At 36.1% G+C, this 23764-nt stretch overlaps 1 protein-coding gene across 7 annotated transcripts in view; it reads left to right on the top strand.

Moving 5' to 3' along the window:
* LOC126874205 (uncharacterized) overlaps positions 1-23764 on the top strand; it is a 65338-nt gene that overhangs the window by 13582 nt on the left and 27992 nt on the right. For 4 of the 7 annotated variants that reach the window (XM_050635983.1, XM_050635974.1, XM_050635998.1 and 1 more), the window contains exons 4-6: positions 4669-4784; positions 8558-8794; positions 10811-10962. In XM_050635983.1, the coding sequence (XP_050491940.1) occupies positions 4669-4784; positions 8558-8794; positions 10811-10962 (505 nt within the window). The remainder of the gene's footprint in view (positions 1-4668; positions 4785-8557; positions 8795-10810; positions 10963-23764) is intronic. The other 3 variants (XM_050635993.1, XM_050635999.1, XM_050636007.1) reach the window with 3 other exon arrangements.

Genomic DNA, 23764 nt, shown 5'->3' with positions numbered 1-23764 from the left:
GCAATTACGGCCATTTAACGAAGTTTCGAGATTAGCCGCGGACGCGGAGTTGGGTGCTCGCGTTTCATTTAGTTTCGGAATCCATTATCCTTTCACCCAGCTCTTCCTCCAACCTAACCTCACTACCACTTCGTACCCACCATCGTCTCTCCACGCTCCTTCGTTTCCTAGCCGTGTCCGTCTTTGTCACCGCGGCGTGAATGTCATCCGATGGATTCGCCGATAGCTGAGTCAAGACGAACCTACCGACTAAAGGATGGGGATGACACGGGGTGGAGAGAGGGTAACCATGTCATTGGTATATATGTATAAGAGAGGGTGAACTTTGGGCTTGCTCTCCTTCCAACGGGAACGCTTAATTACTCCGAGCCAAGGCCAGCTAGCCAGCCAGCCAGCCAGGGTCCGTCAGTTGGTTAGCCGGACCAGTTCAGTTCGCTGGGTAAACCAGTCTGCTAACCAAGGTCCAGACTTTCCTTCTTATTTTCTTTGCCGTTTCTTCGCTCTTTCTTCCCAGTTCGAGCTTTTCGCGTTTGTATTTGTCACGCGCGCCGTGTCCGCGTGAAAGAGGGGACCTTCGAAAAGAGACTTTACAGGGAGGTCGCAGTTTTGAGGAGTCGCGTTAATTCCTTTGTTAAAGCCTTTCGGCTGTCCTTTGTTAGCATCGTGAGAATTCCTCGTGGATCCTCAATGACACAAAATCGTCGAGACCTTCTTTCACCCGCCGTTCTATTTCCTTTCTTCTTTCGAAGAATCTTCCTCTTCTTTCAACGAATGAAGGGGACTAAGATCTCCAAGGGAATACAAGAGAAACTACAGGGGTCGAAAGGGGAGACAGAAAAAGCATACAGACCACCGGGGAGACAATGTTTCGTCCACGTGTCGTCATTATCGATCATGTAGAGGGAGGGAGGGAGTGAGGGAGGGAGGAGAGAGAGAGAGGGGGGGGAAGGAAAACGAAATGGGGAGGAGCAACTAAAAGCGATAAAGTTGATCGATGATATTCCTAACGCCTCTTTGTTCTCTATCGAGCGGCTTGACACGAAAATTCATCGGGCATATGCGTTCACAGGGACAGAGGTTTCCTGATATAATCTGTCGCGCTATTACATCACCAGCGATCGACTTTTGATGTTCCCTGATGAAATTAACCTCGGAAAGATAGCTTAAATCGATTACTGGGAACACGGATAGCCGCCTCTGCTGAAACGTTAATAATTATCCGGACGCAGCACTTAGGGATGATTATCAGCGATAGCGAATCGTTATTCAACTTTGGCTCAACGTCCGTTTTTGCGGGACTGGTCGACCACCTCGGTCCACTCGTTGATCCACGGGATGACCATAGGTGAGGAGAGAACAGAGAACCGTCAGGGAAAACTTCTCGTGAGGTTCGTACCGGAGTTGGATATAATTACGAGTTGCGGTAACGACCGCCTACTATAGAGAAGTTCGTCGTGTGCGCGAACTTTGAACACCCTGTTCGACACAGTGGCGATGTATCGCCGAAAATTCAAGATTGGACGACAGCAACTGTCAGACGTAAGACACTTGGATGGTATCGTGTACAATGCATTTTCCGATACGCGTAACATATCGTGTGAATAAATTGTGGTTGACGAAAATTTGCAAAAGAGAATTGATAGAACTTGGTGGATGTATGGGTGAAATCACGAATACCCCGAGAAGACTCCTTTTGTCTTAATCAAGCGTGCTGGAGATTTTGCACTACAAAAGTTTTATGGATGTTGCTGAAACAGGATAAATGTGCGTGCAAGATAGCAATGGAAAATGCTGTATAAATTCTTGGTAAAAAATGTCCTAAGAAAGTTTTAAAGAACAAATCCTGCGATAGAATGTGTCACCTTAAGACACGGATTTGCTAGGAAGTTTAGTTATTGATTTAATTCGAGTTTGCTTGTTTTAAATTATCGAAAAAGGTTTCTCGTTACTGAAGCTTGCTGTTGTCGATAGTGAGAAACTAGTTTATGTTCTATTTATTTCGTAAAATTGGACAGCTCTGCATCTAAAAATTATAAAACACTCTTTGCTTAACTTTAAACATTTCATTTCACATCATTACTATTATCAATACCAAACAGTACTCGTTCAATAAGCTTCTGTAAATTCACGAATATTTCCTTCTTTTACAAAGTTTCGTTCAATAGTATTAACAGTTTCAAATCTACCTACATACTTAGTACCTCTTAAATTCCATTATTCGACTTAACCCCTTAACCTACGATTTACGTTCGAGAGTGCCCGTAATATTTACGATTGATCCGATCATCTGCTACGGGCTATGTCCGTAGTTGTAGGTTAAGGGGTTAAAACATTTTAATCCGCGTGATTATCAAGGGGATGTATCGGACAAGTGCAGCGTCGCATAGATATTTGGTCGCAGATCGAATTGATCGGTCCCGTAACAGCGTTTAAGCTTCAGCGAAACATCAAAGTGGCTAGTCAAATTAATATTCGCGCACTACCCACGAACCGTTAAATGCTTAGTTAATTGAATCTCACAATGGGGGCTCCATATAATTCGGAGGTGCGAGAGAAAAGGAACGAGATAGATTCGGTCGTCCGAAAGCTCGAGCATCGATTCGATCGGTGTAGAAGACAGAGCTGGAATGGAAAGTTTCGGACCGGATAGAACGGGGACGCGGATATTCGTTGCCATTTTGCTTGCACATCTGAAATTCAATTTCCCAGCCAAAAGCTGTCGGGGAAGTTCCCATCAATGGCGGCTCCGCTGCCGCCGTCGCGGTGGAGTGTGAAAGAGAGGAGAATGGAGATTGACAACAGACGCGAGCGAACGTTAAAACGTTTCCTTGAAAATATCCAATGGAACTGCGAACTTTCCTGACGCTTTAAGCTACCGTGAAAGCAGCTTTGTTTGGGTCGACGACTGATTAAAGAGTCTGAAGGCAAGACGATCGAGGTGAGACGTTGCCATCGCCATCGTACGAAGAATTTGACGCGACACGGAGTCGAGACGACACGCGAAAAGGAAAACGAATCCGATCGATGAACGCGCTAAACTTTACCAAACTTACCGACGATGAACGCTTAATATTTCACGGCGAAGTCAGCTGAACAAAATTCGATAATCAATATGGATGACACGGTTAAAAGTTCGTTGGCCGTTGTTCGATATTTGTCGGTTCTTTCAAATCTTTCACGCTCCACCGTACTCTGTAGACTGCTTTTGTTTCGCGATCAAATTAGTGTAACAATGTTGGATTGCTTGTAACAGTGTTGACCAAACAATGTTCGTGGATTTTTTGATTTGAATGAAAGGATTAATTGATCGTGTACAAGCCAACTTTGATTTAGCTAAAACGTGACAGATTTATGAGGTGCTATATGTCGTTAATTTCATGTACATATGATATGGATTAAATTTTTAAAATATTTGTATAGTATTTGACAAAAATACTATAGAATACAGGCGATACTGTCGGTGGCTCTTTTTCAAGGGGATGAAACCTTCGACGCAGTTTCGTTATTCTCGATTCTCGTTTTATCTTTTAGCCATCGAATATCTTTAAATTCGTTTGTACCAAGATTTTAAGCTCACGGTGTATGTACTAAAGCGGAGAGAAATCGGCATAACGTTTTGTTACTAGCAAATGTGTAGTATAGATTTATCTGTCCACGTTCAGTAGTGAAAGTGTAAGTAATAGGTATCCCGTAAGCATTCCAACTGCTTGCCTTTGGTGAATGTTTTAAGACTTTGAATACTAAAAATACAAGGAGAGTGGTACTTTATGTGCGTCAAGATATCATAATACTCTAACATGCTGTTACAAATCGAAACATCAATCAAAAGTCTTCTTTATTATTTTATTTTAAACTTACTTTGCCACAATTGGTATAGATCAAGAAAGACGGAGATCGTGCAATGTGAGTTTGAAGTGACTATAATAGTAAGTCTGAATTTATTAATTTCAAACGATTACTTCCAATGTCGAAGTACATTCGCTGTTATAGTTTACCCATTTCCCTATTTATTGACGGCAGACACTCGTTAATAAAAAGAAAGTAGAAAGGAAATTATATATGTATAAGATACAGTGTAATCTATAAATAACACAGTGAGATGGGAACGAACCAAGATCTAGAGCGAGATATGAGCTCGTGTTTGCACAAATAAGGCAACTGGTAAAAAAGATCAGCGAATGTATGAGAATCATCGATATTATGTATCGTCGCTCGATTAAAACTGTCAAAACGTTCACTGCACAAATTCATTTCTGCTACGACATATAAGTTACTGGCTATTTCTAACAGTGTGCGACAGTCGTTATTTGTATGTGTTCGGTGCAACAATTCGGCTAGTGTAGTACATCGAACTAACATTAGCTGACTTTTGGCAAGTTCGACCAGCAGATTAACGATTCGATGGAATTCTTTCGTGGTCTGCAGAATCGAGGTGGGCCGGCGTAAACTTTTATCTTTACATGCAAGAAAGTTTAGCCAGCGCACGTGGCGTGGTTACAGAAAAAGCCACCATCCTTCCTTCGCCGCCGCCCACCGTCGCCCCGAGGAAACTCGCGCATCTAATATATATAGCCGCTAATGCAAAACCCATAATTATCGCGGCGTAGAGAGAACCCTAAAGTGATGTTCCATTAACCGCAAATGGTCCTCTCCGAATTTCTATTTCAGACTGGAACTCCGCGCTATTTATCATTCTGAACGGTACGAAGGAGGAGCACTTGGACATGCTGGACGGTGGTATTATTCAGCGATTACTCGAGGAAAAATGGAAGACCTTTGCGCGGGTAAGTGCGTCCACGTGACAATATTCTCGCTACCACCTCCTTTCCGGACATTTTTCACGGATTCTAGCTAGACCAGCTTCCTCCTGCTCGGGGAAAGCAATGGTATCCATTAGACCGCTCCGTTAGGAATTTCCACCCATTGCTTGTACGTTCAAAGAATTTAATTGATATTTTGCTGCTCGCATGCCTCATATATACGACGCTTTGCTAAATGTAGTATTATTGAGCAACGTGTGCAATTTTTCACAAGCAGATGCAATGAAATTGTAGAATAAAAATTTCGTAAACGAGGAATACTTATTTTTCGCTTGTATAATTAAAAAGCTTTACAAAGTATAATTCTATACGAAGGGATAAAGCGAGAGCCTTAATCTTTGTAAATGAGCCTTTGTTTAAGATAAATTCGATTTTGGAAATGTATAAAATTTTCGTGCATTATATTTACCATTGTATATCGTGTTTCTCAGGTTTTTTTCACAAAACGATATTGGCATATTCTATAGGTAAAAATAAGAGAAAAATATTATATAATTAGAAGCTCACAAGTATTTCATTAAAAAGTTATAACAAAAATATCAAATGATAACAGGCTGGATTTTTGTCGAATAAAACGTACAGATAAATGAACAGTATTTGCGTTAGCTTCACTTTAAAATATTGATCGATTTGTTACACTACGAATTCTTTGTTGATTTCTTCCTTTAATTCCATCGAATGCGTTGCATATCCTTTATCTCCTACAAGAAAATCATATCCGATGCTCATAGAAAGCAAACAATTTCTTCTCCTCGACTTATCCATCGTGGGTATTAATGTCTCGTTCATTGTAAATTAAAATTCAATTATCAAATGAAAATCTACTTTGATCCTATCTTGCCTATCTCCGTTATAATTTTTTAATACAGCATTTATGAGCCTACATTTATGTAGCATTATTCTCTTATCTTTACTCACAGCTGGCAGCGTTTTATAGCAAAAACCTGGAAGACTCTGTACGTAAGTATTGTTGCCGCAAATCGACGAAAAAGCGCGGTCGGACAGTTACAGGCGGTAAGTACTTCCGTTACCATTTACATTCATCATCAAGCGCACGGTTATGGTTACAGTGGTCGCTGAGAGCTCGTTATCAAAACAAATCTCGAACGCGAGAACCATCGTCGTTTCGAATATGAAATAAATGTACGTGCAATTTAAAAAACGTCCGCTCATTAACCCTTTCGAGGCATCAAGTGCCATTGGGCGGGCGTGATTATGACCGCAATCAGTCGGACGTCGACGACTATCGTTGTTCCACGAGATCATTCGGAGATTGCCGATAGCATCGTGAATGCCAGGCCGACCCGGTCAATCGAAATAAATCGTGCGGCGCGTTCACCATTCCAACCTAGAAAACCTCTGGAAAATCCTGTCGATGCCACTCGATCGTCCGGCCGTCGAGCACGCGAGTGACAATCGTTTCCGAGTCAACGTTCGTCCAACGTCTACTCGACGTCACTTGGTAATCACCGGAATAATTTGAAATACGATCGTGCACGTGTAAGTACTTGCCTGAGCAACGAAAATTTCTGGTGTATGTACCTGGTGCGCCTCGTACGAGCTTCGTCAATTAGGACAGCTGACATGTACATCCAATTATAGGATTATTATTAGGGTTGACGTACGGGATACACGATAAAAATGTTAAAGGGGTGAGAATGGACGGTTTTGGCATACGTTTGATGTCTACTTGGCTTGGTATTTTCAACGATGGAGGAGTTTCATTGATGATGGGCATTAAGCACGTAGAAACGTTTCATTAAGTGTATTTTAGTCTAGGATCGACTGAGGTGGAAATTCTGAACTTCTGATAAGTAATATTAAAATTACTTAACAAGGAAAAATAGAAACGAAAGAACACGTTCGAATCGTTTCTTGTATGAAGTTGATAGTAACATGATCGGAGTTTCGGAGGATCAAGATATTAATTGAACTTCAAACGGCATTCGAATGTTTTTTGAAGAAGAGATCGAAAAATTTAACTAAAAAAATGTGATTAATTTGATGCATATTTTTCATTTTGCGAAATATCACTTTTGCATCCTTTCATTTAAAATTTCATACATATTCATTTTATTAATTTACTATATTTTGCATATAAATTGTCTGTATAAATTATCGCAATATTTATATGTTATATACATGTGTTGCACAAACAACAAGAACGAAGTGATGTGAATATATGAATATCATCAATCATACGAAAAATATTCAACTTATAATGTTAAAGTATGTACACATGTATAGACAGGCATGCGAGTATTTACACATAACAGGCTTTCCTAACTTTACAGCACACAGTTCTCTAATGTCTATATTCGTGGAATCGATATCACGTTCTCTATTTCTTGACATAAGAAAAGTATTTTATGTCGCAAGGAGAAAAAACTTTGGAATTACTCTCACGAAATCAAAGACGTAACGTTTCATGTAAAGCCATCATTTATTAATCGTGCAGCGTAATTACACGTATTTTCGTCGCTTTTACGAATTAGTTTGATTAATTTCGCTGTTATTTGAAATAGTTTCATAAAACGCGAGCACAAAACGTTAAAAAAACATGAATACGTAGAATTTATGAAAAATTCCATATTTAAATATCGCTGACTGTATTTTCCATATCGAAAATTAAAAGAGGTTATGCGGTAACCACCGATCCGTGTATTATTTCGAAAATTGTTTCCGATAAAAATGTAAAAAAGTCGGCCGAGTTAACACGAGGTTAAAAAAAAAAAAAGAAGTATGTACATAAATTTTTTTTTCTTTTTGCTATCGATACGTATACATACATAATATCGAGATTGAATTGATTGCTCGTTACGGACATTTAAGAAACTTGTAATGGAGTTAATGGAACATCGTGTACAACTACGGAGGAACATCATAATGGCACAGCATCCATGATATATCCCACTTATAGTACTAATCACGACCACGTTTAAACCGCATACAAGCGTCAAATGACCAATTATGCCATGATACTGTACACAGAGATTAGCATGGTTGTAGTGTAATTAATCACGAAGCACATTTGATGGTAACACGTCATTAGAACAACTCCACGGACTGACGAGAATATACGTTACTTGAACATTCGCAAATATCTATTCGTGTTATCCGTCAATTTAAACAACACAATAACTTAATGGAGAATTACGTTTATTATCGTAAGCCATGAATCGCAATTCTGTTTGCGGCACTTAGAATTATCGCTTGGACGTTTCATCTTTTGTTATCTATGTTGGCTTTACATGTTTTTCATAGTGACGTGCAATAGATGTATATGTTATGTATATATGCGTTGCAGATATTCAGTCATTTTTTCAGTGTTATATTTTTTATAAACGCATTTGTATGTTTCCCAAGTGGAAATATTTCGACTGTTGATCATCAATTTTGAAATTTTCCGAGAGAGTTTTTGATCGCTGCCGTTTATCGGCCGCCCTCTACGTCTTGAAACAGGTTGAAAACAGCCCTTAAAATTTAACAGGTAGATCAAAATATATTTTGAAAATGTTAAGAATCGCTGGTATAGAGATTCAAAATTATTAGATTGTTTGGAAGGTTTATATCAAAATATATAAAAAATTTAGAAACAACGCATATCCAACGTATTAACTATCGAAAACACTTTGAATATCTTCACTTATGAGACAACCTATGGAAAGATCAAAGAAGACAAAGAATTATTCAATAATTAGCACACCACTCTAATAATTAGTATGCCCCTATGAAAGTTGCAGTTCTTGAAACGGTTGATCATCCTGGTGTTCCATCTGACATCACTCTCGCTAGCCGTGTATATGAGACCGTCGAACATCGATGCCACCCTCCTGGAATGGCCGGAAGAAATCACGGAAGTTGGACGCATGATCGCGGAGTGCACCACGGTGATAGGTGTGCTGAGCTACATTTTGGTGCAACTAGGCGGCGAGGTAGTCAACATTGGTCTTCTATCGTTCATGAAACAATTGGTACGTTTAATCTTAAATCTTGCTTCTTGGATGAATTCATCCCGCGCTGCGTAGCTGGAAAGATGGCTAGCGAATGGCACAGGGGCAAGCAAAGTACAGCAAAAGCTCCACTTATCCGATACTTACCCGTTCGTACAATCGGAGCTGATTTTCATATGACTAGATTTTGCTCATTCGTTAGATTACAAGGTGAAGCAGGGCTAAGTCTAAGCCGATAAGTCTGAAGTTGAATAATGGGAATTTAGGAACAAATTCGATAAACCGAGTACTGTGGTGACTAGATTACGGAATTATTAAGCATTTATAGGGAATTGGGAGGTATAAACAGACGTAGAATACAGAGTGGACACGATTTACTAAAATATATATAAATATAAAATATTTGAAGTATAGGACTCGGTAGGATATTTAGCGAGTAAAACAGATGTCTATCTGGATTACATTTTTTTTAATTGGACTTGTAAACATACGAACGTGCATATTTTATCGCAGTCTAGCGATGAAATTAGTTGGGATAAATGGAGTTCGAGCAAACGAAGTTCTACCGTATTCCTGTTGCTCATCTCGCTCGTATGATCTTGTTTGTACGTCTGACACCTTCGACCAATAAGCGTGCTTATTTTTATGATTCTACTTGCTAAATTAGAAATAGCCAATCGAACCTGCATTCCTTTGCCTAATAGCCTTTTCAGTTTTCTATTATACATCGACGATTCAGCCGTGAAAGTTATACTCTCACGAAACACTCCGTTGTTCCATACATCGAGATATCTCACTTGGATGGATGGACGGAGGCAATTTCGAATCTCTCGAATCGCGCCGCGGGTATCGAAAGTTGAGCAAACCGCCAGTGAACTGTAACGGCTCAGGAGTATAATGGAAGAAAAGAAGTATTTCGTCGTGAATGCAGTGCGCTTCTAGATACGAGAGATTCCTTTTTTTTTTGTTGGTTTGGCTGGATAGAGCGTGCACGCGGTTCTGATCGCAATTTGAAAGTAAACGTATGCCGTGTGAGGTTTTTTTTTTTATTTTTCACTGGTAGAAGCTGGAGAAGAATGTAAAAATTGTTGTATAACAATTTCTGGGGTATTATATCGAATAATTCATCAGTTGCTGTTACTAAAAGTTTCATAGAAAAAGGTATCTGTCAACATTTATCTTTTTATGGAGGGAGAAAAGAGGTTTTATATTCGATGTTCATTGCATACATTTTAATCTTTTTCACGAAATCGGTATGTTCTATAATTTCTATGGGTTTTGTTTGCAAGTCTGTCAGAGGACCGTATCCAATTGAATTATTTTGGAGATCTCATGATTGCGGTTGTTTTTTAGGCAAAACGTATTCAAATTAGATGAACATGGATTAGACGAACGATTTGATTCAGTGCCATGTGTATCTCTCGATTTTTGTATGTTATAAAATACATTCTAAAGAATATTGTATTAATGATTATTCAAAACTTACAAGTTGCTAAAACACCGTTCTGCCTCGAAAACCTCACGATTAAAGCTTGGAAACGAGAATGGAAATAAATCGTTGCTCACGTGCCAAACCAAACACAAGAAATTTGCATCGTTTATCTAAAAGGGGACATTGTTCGCGAATTAATTTCTCACTAACGGCTGAATTACTCGTAAATCGCGCTCATTGAGCATTCTCGTACGGGGGAATACGTAATTCGTAATTAGCCTGGCTCGCTCGATAGCGTAGACATCAAGTGTACGATATAATTAGGACGACTTGATGTATGCGGCAGTATTATGTGATATATCGCGAGTTATTAATCGTGATCGCGTATCAACATTGCCGTGGAATCCTTTTCGAACCACTGAAAATGATTCTCTAGGAAGCAACTCCGATTTCACGGCACAATTATGCAGATCGTTTGCTTGGCGACGTAACGCGTTGCCACGTACCGAAATTCCATGGCGTATATCGATTCCTCTGCGGAAGGCCGTGAAGCGTGCAAGAATACGTGCTACCTTTGACGTTTCACCTGCGCATTTACCTTACAGAGTCACGAGCCTGCCAAGCTCATATTCTTGATCAGCAATCTGCTCATACTCGCGTGCATACCATGTCGTCTTGCTGGTAATAGGCATGCTGAAGACGCAATACTCGTGGTTGCTGTTCCCGGCTCTTGGTTCCTCCTCATGTTCTTTGCTGGGTGAGTGACGTTTTGTGTTCTTGATTGCTACTGAATTTCTAGCGTTTACGCTACACGCTTAAGAGAAGGAACAACTGAATAAGAATTCAAAAGGGAATCTCTTTCCATTAATAATTGCCAATTCCGTATTAAGCGTGCTCAATTGCTGTAATTTTTATATATGCCTAATTATTTTCTATATAACTATTTTTATATATCCGCAATGTTGTATGTCCTGCAACCGGAAAGAATGAAAAAAGATCCGTTTCTCTTGCCGATTTTTAATCAATTGTAATTTTTTTCTCTTAAGTACTATCTCTTCTTGTTTGATAAAACTAATTTTATTTTATTTCATTAATAACGACATAAGTTTTAATTGTATTACATGTAAGTTTATTATTTTAGTCATTAGAGATAATTAGCGATTAGCAATTTCCGAAGAGTATTAATTAACGAAGATAAAAAGCTATTTAATCATTGTAATGTTAATGTCACAATATCGACGGCTTTGAAAAACTGTTTTTATTTTACGTGTAGTTACATTAGATCTAAGATAGCGACTTCTTGAATACATTACAGACTTCGTATAGTTAAAGCGTTATCTTCTCACGGGAACTATGTATTAAATATATGTATGTCCTTAAGAGTAGAAGATACGATAGGAAATTATATAAGAAGCTTACTTTACTTAACTGATGAGCTGTTTGATGTATTACTGATGTATGACTTGTTCCAAAACTTCTTGCACACATATAAATGCTAATTAAGCTAGCAACAAGTAATAGAATGATCGCAACAGCCTCCAGACTATGAACTAATCTCTGCCATTGAAATGGAACGAATGTCTATAGATTTTCATGACTGAAATGAAAATGGAGCTTCGAAAGGAAATTTTTATTTCATCTTCTATGTCTTTGCTTAGCAATCAGTTAAAATTACTTGAAAAATAGAACTTAAAAGGTATTAATTTATACAAAATTTGATTCCATGTTCGATAAATATTACTCGTAATATATTTAACGAATCCTCTAACTTCATTTATATTATATCGAATCAAATCGATTAATTTCATGTTTTATTCCTTTTTTTTATAAAAATAGCTATCTTAAAACCTGTATCTTTGCTTCATTAAAAATCTAAAAGATAACTCACCACAATAGAAGCTCACAGTCTGTGTATTCTACGCTGTATGTTTATCAACTTTTTATTTGCATGTTAGTTAAGCATGATTGCATCGTAAGGAAGTGAACTTAGAAATTGCTGAATTAATGTCTAATGCATTGAAAGAATTATGCGTGAGTTAGCGGTGACCCTCGATGTTTATCAGTAATTATATTTCTCCAATAAAGGACACGAATAATTTACCATTTGACATTGAAATTAAATTCTGAAAAGAAGTACGGTAAAATGTTTTATAAACTCGAATATATTAATATACATTGTATGCTTATCTTATATAGTTCACTGCTATATGTACTTACGTTAACGCATTTATTACAACAATTAACTGCTAAAATTTCGTGTGTGACCGTTGCATTAGCAGAGAGGATTTACAAACCTGCATTTATCTAGCGCGACTTTACGCTACGCTTCGTTAATAGAATGTGAATTATTAACGGCATCGGTGTTTGTTAATAATATAGTAGGTAACGATGATGTCGAATGGATGTTTCGCCGTTGAAATTCCGTTGGTGGCTAGTTAGCTTATGACAGAAATATTCATGAAGAGTGATAAAAGAATGCTTGATTAAGTATTATGTCGCCTGGTCATGCAACGTTGGCTACACGTGCTATTTAAAATACCTGCGACGATATTTTGTAACTTCGACGTATCTCCTTATTTACTATAGTTATAATTACGTCGAAAGTTGCTCCGTTTTTTTTAAACGAATGAATTACTTTCATTTCTAAAATATTTCTGAAAATATAATGGATGTCAAGCAAATATACAAATTGTTGCAACGTAATAGTAAATAAATATGTTAATTTTGTTTGCAATATATGCAACGTTCAGTTATAATTATTTTTGCTAGTTTACTATCTTTTTGTTATGTAGAGGATTTAACAAATTTAGGGTTTCGAATATCCAGAATTTGACTATCATTCGAAAACAAACATTTAATTCGGAACTAAGTAATTGACATATAATCCAACTGGTTAGATTTTGACGTGAAATAACTATGAGTTATATCCGTTCCTGGAATGATATGTAATGATCACAGCATAAATTTGATTAATATACTCAGGATTATTAATATTGCTGGTAATGGCGCGCATACGTTACATCAATAGCACAAATTTACTACATTTATATTATAAATTAAACGAAATTATATATAAATGATAAAAGGTATACCAACTTGATTATTTAATAGAACCATACAAAATTATGTCATGCGATTTAAAAATAATACAAAATGTTAAAACGTAATTTGTCTTAAATCTCTTAAGTGGAAACATAGTGATATTAATGGCTACATAAATATTCGTTATTTGCAGTCTTACAAGATAGATGATTATTATCTCGCGTGATTAAATGATTATTTAGAGGACTTTTATTATTTAGCAGGCTTTCAGTCAGTCACACGCATACATAACACCATCTTACGTACAAAAACTATACTTTAGAGTTTTTATTATTAGCAAAAAAATTACAGGCAGCAGAAAATATTAGTATCATTGATAATATTCTTTATTTTTAATACAAAATCCTTGGCTTATAATTCTGTCTTAATCTTTCGCTCAAATCTTTCATTTTCATTCTCTTATTCTCTGTGTCCTTACTATATTTCTACTCAGTTCCTATCCGATTGATATTGCGTCCTTTTCTAGCATAATATCGCTTCTCCATCCACTCGAATCCTTTATACTACTATTATAGCAATAGAATATATTATAATGCACATCGTACCCAGAATGCTATAAATATTAAATCATAAAATTTGTAGAAGTACTGTGTCTGTATATCTTAGGTATAAAAAGTACATCATACTTTCTATTGCTAGATATATAAACTCCCAAATAACCGAATATATTGTACGTAATAGGTTGTAACATGTAAAGTCGAATGTTTCGAGTTCTTTATCTAAATTATATTAAGTAACATATTATTTTTCTGCATTCCTCTGATAACATATATGTATAAAGTTAAATGCTGATTTATATTTCTTTCTTTCTTTGAACTATCGCTACAAGTTCTTCGATATTCTGTTTACAAGAGTAGAACAAATATACGTGAACTTTGAGACATTTTCCCTTAAATATTGTTTAGCCGATTTGCATAGATAACGTTGATATGTATTTGAAAGTATCAGTAAGTACGATGCGTCAGTGGTTCTCTAAGTTTTCTTTTAGCGATATCATTAAATGGATAATGAATTAAATTAAATGAAAGTGATTAACAGAGACTTGCGAAGACAACTCGGTACATGTTTCTCGTTAATAATATAAGCACGTTAATTAATAATAATAAGCACGTTAATCTCAACGACATAGTAACTCAGATTAATAAATTTAGCCCGATGAAACGTAAAACGTGTTTTTCTTAACTGAAGAAACCAGACTTTTCGTACGTTCTGATCTAATATTATACGTATAAGAAGGCGAAGGAGAATTAACGCATCCAATATGTATAAAGGAAGGACCCTATAATCAGCCGAAATAAAATCCACCAGCAGCCATGTACGCGCGATTTTTCTCCCTAGGAATGAATGGAGCAACCAGAAGAAAGGCATTTATAATCGGTTGGATGATAGCGCCTCCAGATTTCAAACCTCTTTTCACGTGATTTACGACGAGATAATGCCGGCTATTTCGCATTACCATACACACGCCTCTCTTGGCAATCGTTTTTCTCCACCGCCGCGTCCTTTTCGTGGCCACTTTCCTGCAGATATTACTGCAGAACTTTCTGCCCCTCCATCTCTCTCTCTTCCTCCCCCATCTGCTGCCTTTTCTTTGGTGTGGCCCAATGACGTCGACGACGACTTCTTTTCTATCTTCTGCTGCAAAGCTCCGAGGCAATTCGTCGAAGAACGCTCTTTGACTCGCGCGGTTTCCACCATCACTTTGACGAGCGTCTGCAACCATTGCGTCGAAACGGCGAAAAAGGATGCAAGACCCTATTGGACCGCGATAGTGCATCTTGTTTTCTGACCTCGTACTTTGAGTCGTGACGTCGGTAATTGTAGATAAATATCAATTCTACGCGAAGCGTGAGTTTTTCGGATTCGAGAGGAGTGGAATTTGCTCGGTGGACTGAAACGAGGCTTCCGAATGTGGAAAATGTTAGGATTGTTAGTTGCACGAACTGTTGCGTTGAATTTATTTTCATTTCGTTTCATTAAAATTCCCGATTTTACAGAGGATAAGTTCAGAGCAAATTGTTGTATGAAGTAGTTTGTTTACATGTCCGATGTTAATACGTTCGGTGATTATGTTAGTGCAAAACAAATTGTAGAAAATTTCTGGCAACAATTATTAAATCCCAGATATTTCTGCACTTATAAGAGACTTAAACGTTTGAAAATGTATATTATACATATTATACGATATTTAGGTTTCATTTCCGTAATTCAATCTTTCAAATCAAATCTTTCAAAGTGCAAACAAAATTTAAACCATTTAAACCGTTAATTCTTATGCTGCGACATTTTCAATTTCGGGTATTTGATAAGGGAAAGATTGATAAATTTGTATAACTTTTTCCATATGAAATCTTCAGATCATCTTAATCTTTTATCAACAAAATAACGTCGAATTAGTTTTAACTGTACCTAACTTAGTCATACTATGCTCTCAACAATTTCAGGAAATTCGAGAGTCGTATGAAGCTCATGATAATTTTTTCAAATGACACGTCCTTGTTTATTGAAAAACAAGTAAATATAAGTCGATGGAATAACCATTTTATTGTGTACAAGGGAAAAACGTATCGGCAGAGTTAATTTAATTTGACATAATGAGAGATAAAACGAGCGTCACAGCATTAACGTCCGCATGCCGCGTCGAAAACGTATTTTCTTTATTGGAGCAATATTACGTAAAAGCGTCTGCGTTCCGGCGTGTAATTACTGTCCATCAGGACGTCCTTTTGTCTCTGGCTTTCCGTTTAAGTACATGTATAGGGAGCGTAATTCCTCAAAGGCTTTCGAACGCCCGCTACCAGATTTCTTGTCCTCTATAACTGCTGCCGTTGACTTGGCAATAAGCCACCGTTGCGCCTGAGATTAATTTCGCACGAAATTTAACTGCAGATCGATGCAGTTTCTCTCGCCCCTAAACGCTTTATTCTACGCCACTTCCGCTTACGATTCTCTCTGTTTCCATTACTTATCATCGTTTTCCTTCGCGTTCTCATTCATCGTTACCCCTCTTCTTTTTTAGATTAATTTTATAGTCCTGGCGATTACACGACGCGTATCGTTATTTATTAAAGAAAGAAAACATTTGTTTCTTTTCCTGTGAAAGTTTGCTAGGCCTCTTAAAAGTTTCCGAACTTATAGAAAGCAAAGAAAGATTTTTCTTTAGTATTTTGTCTTTATTTATGTTGTTAATTAAATATTGACTCCTAACAGTGCATTAAAAACTATAACTGCGAAAGAATGCTTATAACATTGGAACGTTCAAAAGTTAGAAATAAATATTTTGTAAAGTTCGGATCTGAAATTTCAAAACTATACTGGGCTAGTAAATATCAGCATGATTAAGTTAAATTGCAAATGAATACTGATTAGGTCTTAAAAAGCTACGAGTATATGAATGATGACATCTTTTTTTAATGATTATATGACATAATGATTTGAAATAATACGATGCAGAACATTTTCCCGTTTCTCCCAGTTATAATTATGATAAATTCTGTAGGAATGTAAACAGGATTAATGAGAGGTTAATGCATAAGGATTAACAAGGGAATATTTTTATTAAACTAAGATAAGAGAAGATTTTCATTTCTCCTTTGGTAATCAGTTGTTTTTATATAGACATATCTATCGCCACAGAAACCTAATAATGGTTTTTCGAAAAGAATGAGAAACCGTATAAGTAGATCGTTTCACCAAAAAGTATGGAGCTCCACTTGGGAAAAAAGCGTAATTGCACTTTGCAACTGCATGATTGCACATCCGACACCGACGAGAAGTTTGGAAGCATTATCTTTTAGCTTGCAGAGTGCGGTACGCCCTTTTTGGTGAAACGTCGAGTCTTCTCACGATTTGTTTTCCCAAATATCCTGCTACATCCTTCGGTATACAAATCTGTACTCACTGCTTAGCAACGGGGCTTTCTTGGCTTACTTTCTTCGCCACAGCAATCACTTTTTCAATGTCCTCGCTTGCAATATCTTCAGTACGTTATTTCTTGAGCGTGTGGTCAGAAACTTGAAAATCCTTTCTTTCATCCTTTTTAAAGAGTTAATGAATTCTTATAGGAAATGAATTAATTTAATTTAAAAACCGTCTCTTTCATATAAAATCACATTTGTATTCTTTTTTTGTTTTTTGTATTTGTATTACATTATTTGTATACATTTGTATTTGTATTCTCAATGCACAAAATAATTATAGGTTGTTCTGTATTCTGAAATATAATGGAAAGATACAAATGTTGTCGTTTTTTCATCGAACTTCGAAATCATCGAATATTTCTCGAATCATAGATGAATTTAGGGTTATTAATTACAGAAGTACCATTAAACTACGAAAATATTTTTTTAGAGTAAATAACGGTTTGTACGGTAATAATGGAAAGAAGTATGGAGAACTCAAACTTTTTAACGATGTTGTTATTCACTCCTCTTTTCAAACTGAAAGTTTTACCTCAGACTGAATAAAAGAATCTCGAGTGGATATAAAATACCGAAGATTAGCAATAACGAGCATGTTTAATAAAAGAGTAACGTCGGTTTAAAAAAATGTTACTTCGTGTTATACCTATCCTATCATAGTAGGTTGGTACGTATGTACAATGATTTCCGTATTTCATTTACTCAACAATCGTCATCAATTTTCCGAACTCCACAATGGAAATACTTTTTGAATGATCTTTCTACATTAAATCGCATTTCGTGTTCTTAATTACTCCCTTTCTCCGTACTAAAATAAAGTTTCAAAATGCATGATACATTCCAGCATGTGCTAATATCATAGAACATGCTTATAGAAATCAGCCGTTCAAAAATTAATCACTTGTCCTGTATAGAATTTGCTAATATTTAACCATCTCACAGAAATAATCTTGTCCTACTTTCACGGAACACTGTCTGTCTGCGTAAGCATTAGTATTCGATAGAAAATTTCAACGTTTTGATTTGCAATTCCAGCCTATTTCGACCGCCCAATCACATGATTTCACACGGATCAAATCGTACTGCGCATACATCATCGCGAGACGATTATTCGAAATGGATAACGATTAGCTAAAATTTTCTGTTACCTAACGGCCGAATATTTCAGATTCGTCGGCACGAAAGCACCGTGCCGAGACTTCTAATTATAGGTACACGAAGCGAACATAATTGCGGCCTCATCTAGCTCCGAGATGCTAACCCGCATAGTTTAGATTCACAAGCCTAACGAGGTATAATCCTCTCCGATCGAGAGAGAGAAAGAGAGAGAGAGAGAGAGAGAGAGAGGAGAGAGTTGAGCCAAGTATGAATCGAATGTCTACCATCCAAGAACCTAATTCAGATTTGTAGGCTATAGTTAACCTGACATAAGCTCTGTCCAGCTATTGGCGGGGCTAAACCGATTCTCTCGGTAGAGTTTCTCTTGCTTGGTCCTATACTACGCAAAATCGATAATCGTAATGGAGCTTCGTATTTTCGACTGACGACGTTGACGTTAAGGGATATTTCGTTTCTTGTCATCGGTCTTCCTTCTTTCTCTTTCTTTAAGGATTACAATGTATTTTTAACGTAATTAGTGACTAACGTGTCTATACTAATGAGAGACCGGAGCCTATGAAAATTCGGTTGATTAGATTTTAATTTCAGAGTGGGTTTCATTGAATTTACGTAATTAGTAGGAATTAAACGTTGGTTATTTCTATGAAATATTTGACAAATGAGAACGGCGTTTAAATGTTTGTATCAGTGTTAACGAGAAGTTAAGTCTTTAAAGACTCAACAGATCATCAAATCGGCGATTAATTCGTTAGTAGCCGATCGGTATACTCGCAGAAGTCTGGCGTAATAAATCGTGTGCACGATTTTTTCAATTGGAGAAAGTAATTTTCATAATGTATATCTTTTAATGGAAATGACAAAAACAATAGCACTGCATTTTTAAGTTACTTTGTTTGATTACGAGGAATAAAATATATGTCGCTGGTAATATTCCCTACATACGTATACTCACATTAATTGGAAAATTAAAAAGATGAGCGATAAAACGTTGATAAGTTCTGGAAAGGAAATAAAATAACGCGCCGAAAAGATTATACTGTATAGTTACGTAACAAATTTCGTTGAAAAAATATTATCTAATATATATATGCCAATGAAACAACGTAAACGCTAAGCATCTCTGAAATTCTATTTGCAATTCCAAAGGAGAACAAAATGGTTCCGTCAGAATCTGCATCACGTTCCAGGAACACTAAGCGTATCAAGCGCTTAGAAAGCCTCAGGAATTATCCGACTATACCAGATATAGGAACATGGAGAGAAGAAGCTAGAGGAATGAACAAGAGTTTTATATAAGAATCTCGTCTTTGTTTGGTATTCGCTTTAATACAAATAAGTCACGTCATTATTTTACATACAATATAAAATATACATATAGAACACAAAACCGTGTTTTTGCAATAAATGAGACTTAGCAAGATCTTACCACAGACGTATGTTTAATTTTCAAAATTATATTGATTAATATTTCAGATTAATATTCAAAATTAATATTGAATGATGTAGATATACATTATTGTTACAAAATGTAAACAAGGTACGATATAAAAAAATACTTCATAAAAGGATCTGCAATGATTTTAATTCTATAGGATCAGTACAGATGTGTATACCAGAAGTTCATTTTGATTTCGTTTCATATCACTGAATCGGTCGATGAAATCTTGCTATCAGTTCGCTACACGTATTGCGTATTTGTTTGATATCCCTTGTTTCCAAAGTAACCCATGCATAAAGGTACACATAAAAGTGGTATGAAATCTGGTGATATTGGAAGCTAATCTTTTCGACTGTTTGTCATTTCAATAAATCTTCAAACGACCTGCATTTGTAATGTATAACATCTTTAAAATTTTATACCCATAGAGCCTGACAAAGTTTGACCGCGAACAACTGAAACACTTTGCGTATTTAACCTTTTTCAAAGAACAATTAATTTGATTATTTATAATGTGATTTCACAAGAAGGTAATAAATAGACAGCGGATTTTCATGCACATTCGTATTTCTGAGAATATGATTAAAAATAATAATAATCTTGCTAAAAAATTTGCTTTACCTTTCAAGTATTATATATAGAAAGCACTATACGTTGTATGATCTTTTTCTGACATTTTGCATCTTCAAATTTCCTACAAATGCATAAAAAATCCGCAGCCTGATAATAAATATTGTTTTTAGTCATTAATTTTTCGTTCATGACTACAACTTATGTCTTACAATCTATACAATTTTTTTTATTTGGTTGAATTTTACAATTAATTCTCATTGAGGATTATAAGTAAATTTTTCTGGCTTGGTACTATGTTGTGTTTAATAAGTGCTTATCGTGTATTTGATTTTAGTTGAATCTAGTGCTTAAATCTAAAGGGTAATGTCTTTTTAGCCTGCGGATCTGATCCGACGTGTCAAGAAATTGAGTAACTAGTGGGTTTTGGTGGTTGTTAACTCTTATGTTATCTCTATTATCTATTCGATATGACTAGATACTTATAGACGTGGAGTTTATAAACGTTCTATACGATTCGTTATATACTCGTTGTAATCAGTTTATAGAACGATAATATTTTAAAATGACATTGCACATCGTTCCTTTCGACTTTCGTACAGCGCAGTATGATAAAAACGGCGCGACCAATCAAATCAGGGGAAGAGTCGAACATAAATCGGACGCGTCGAATAACTTCTAAATAATACAAATGGCGCGTGAAATAACGAGACAGTGGCGCAGGAACGGGTATAAATCGGTGGTAGCGAGCGTACAACATAAAACAGAGACGACGAGTCAGCCTGTCGATGTAAATTTCCGCGAAACATCGTCCTTCAAAATGTCGCGGCTACGGTAAACCGTCGAATAATTGTCATCGTCCGTATACCCGTGAATTTTACGGAATCATTCTCCGTTTGTTGAAGCTCGATTACTCGCAGAAAAGAGCAAGGGACGAGAAATGTTACTTGAGATTCGGGTTATACAGTTGGAAAAAAGAAGGAAGGAAAAAATGGTGGAAAATGCGAGGAAAAAAGAGAAGGAAACACGATGAAATAAAACCTGTTTTTACGTCGAGCCATGCTATCAGCTTCGGGTTTGCGAGGCCAGCGTTTCGCTTCCCTCTAGAAACGAATCTGTGCTCGTTTCTTCCTCGTTCTTCTATTCTCGCTTATAATCAGCCTACTTTTTTCTTATCTTTCTTTTTTCTTCATACGTACATATACTAGCGATAGGAAAAGTCGAAAATCGTTTAAATCTATCTGTAACTCGAATCTTGTTCCTTTGCGAGGAAAATGATTGGTTACAATTTCTTAATTTTAGCTGAAAATTGTAAATTAGTTAGTTCTATGAGTAGAATACTAATAGAAGGATGTACTAATTAAGTGATAAAGTAGCGTAATATTATACTCATAGGCGAATAAAATATTAGTTTGAAATAGATCTATTCAAATATAAACGAATCTGTAATATATAAATGCGAGTAGCATGAAATTATAGAGGGTTTTATAAAAACTCAATATCTTTTAGTCATCTTTTTTAAGAAATTTAAATCGCAAGCGATCTTTTGGTTTAGATGAATTTATTTATTTCTTTGTAACTTAAATTCGTAGTTGTTTTAATGTTCCCTTGTTATTTGTTTCGAAACATGCTGTAAGTTAAAATACTTTTCTTCTTATTGGCTTTTTAATATCTCTTGCTGTTATAAGCTTTTCATCCAGAGAGATTTGTACGTCCGAATTCATTTTTATTGCGTTTTGAACAGAAGTGCATCTGTGGTTCCATTAATTATTGCTTATTTAGATGAGATGGTTTTATTCGGGAATTGCTCGGTATCAGAATATATTTTGATAAATCGTTCTTTTGATTAATATATATAAAATGAAAATGTTGTTATTTATGAAACAATAATTATACATATCTTTCTCGTTTCTTTTTAAATCAGAAATATTTTATATGTACTTATTATCTTACCACTTCTTTAATTCATTGATGTCCGACCTACTGTACTTCCACTTTCTTTTCACTACTTTGAATCATAGTCAGATTTAGATATACCTTTACTCAGCGATAAACTACAAGATACAAGAAAGTGGTGAAAAATATTCCACGCTCAAAGTAACGATACTTCTCTATACGATACAAATCAGCTTCTAATTTTAAAACATATAAGATTATGCATTATATGTTACCATTATATATCTTCATTCCTATTACAAAAAATAGCTTCTTCTTAAACAATCAGGTTAGAACATGATACCTATAAACAGAAAGGAGAAGCAACAAATTTATACAATATATATAAAAAAGTTTCATTAAAACTTTCATTATACATGTTCCAAACTTATAAAAGATTACCACGTTCCATAGATTCAACATCTCCGACTATCACCATCTTCGTAACTCTCTCGTGCATCTCTATTTTATTAATTTCTACAGCGATTGTATCCTCCCTTGAACTTCGCGCGTTAGGAAAAACCGAAGATTTATGACTACCGGTAACTCTTGACAAGATAAGGTCACCGATCGATTAACGGAAGCGAGAAGGGGCTGAGCTGTCGGTCTGGCTAATGGTACCTGGATCGATGCCTCCTCCACTCTGTCATTTCTCTATTGACTTTATATAATTCCCTATTCTTTACATAATCCAATTCTGCCAATTTACCCGTACGCTATATCAAATCAAAATAAGTGAAAAGAAAGGAACAAATTAAATACGAACGATGTGTAAAACTGATAAAATCTGGATTAAGCAACGAGGAAGATTCGCTTCTTTGACAAATATCTACGACTGATTTTATAGTTATCTATTATAGTTTTGGTCAATGTTCTGAAACGCATAGTATGATCTACGATTTATATCACACACCTATTACGCTTGAAAGAACCTTTTATAATTATTCTTTGAACAGAACTAAGTTCAAAATTGAATTATTATATTATGAAAAATTAATTAAATTAATAACATTAGAACATTGTTGTAAATCTAATTTTTTATTTCCCTAAATCCACTGAATGTCTGAATAATAAGAATTGATCCTTTAGATCGTTTTAATCCAATAAGTTAGCTTACTTCTGATGAATTTTGTTCCACGGATAAGCTATACGTGACTTCCATATGCATCGACTCTTCTTTGCTTCGTTGGATTCGAACGTTACTTATAAGAAATTAATATAAGCTTCTCATAAAATTTAATTGCAGCATATGTCATGTTGCACGTCTGTAGATTTTTAGATCGGAAGTCGACACGATTCTAAATCCTTATCAACAAGAAGGGAAAAGAGAAAGAAAGGAAAAATGTAACGAAAGAGTCTATCCGTGTTAACGAAAGATTAAAAATGTTCCATTCTGTCGTTTGTCTGGCGGTGTCGCGAAAATCGATTTCGGCTGGCGCTCGATTCAGGAAACGCGACCATTGTCCTGTCCCGTG

The sequence above is a fragment of the Bombus huntii genome, chromosome 2 (genome assembly GCF_024542735.1).
Source record: "Bombus huntii isolate Logan2020A chromosome 2, iyBomHunt1.1, whole genome shotgun sequence".
Taxonomy (NCBI): Eukaryota; Metazoa; Arthropoda; class Insecta; order Hymenoptera; family Apidae; genus Bombus; species Bombus huntii.
This window is presented reverse-complemented; position numbering and strand designations above follow the sequence as displayed.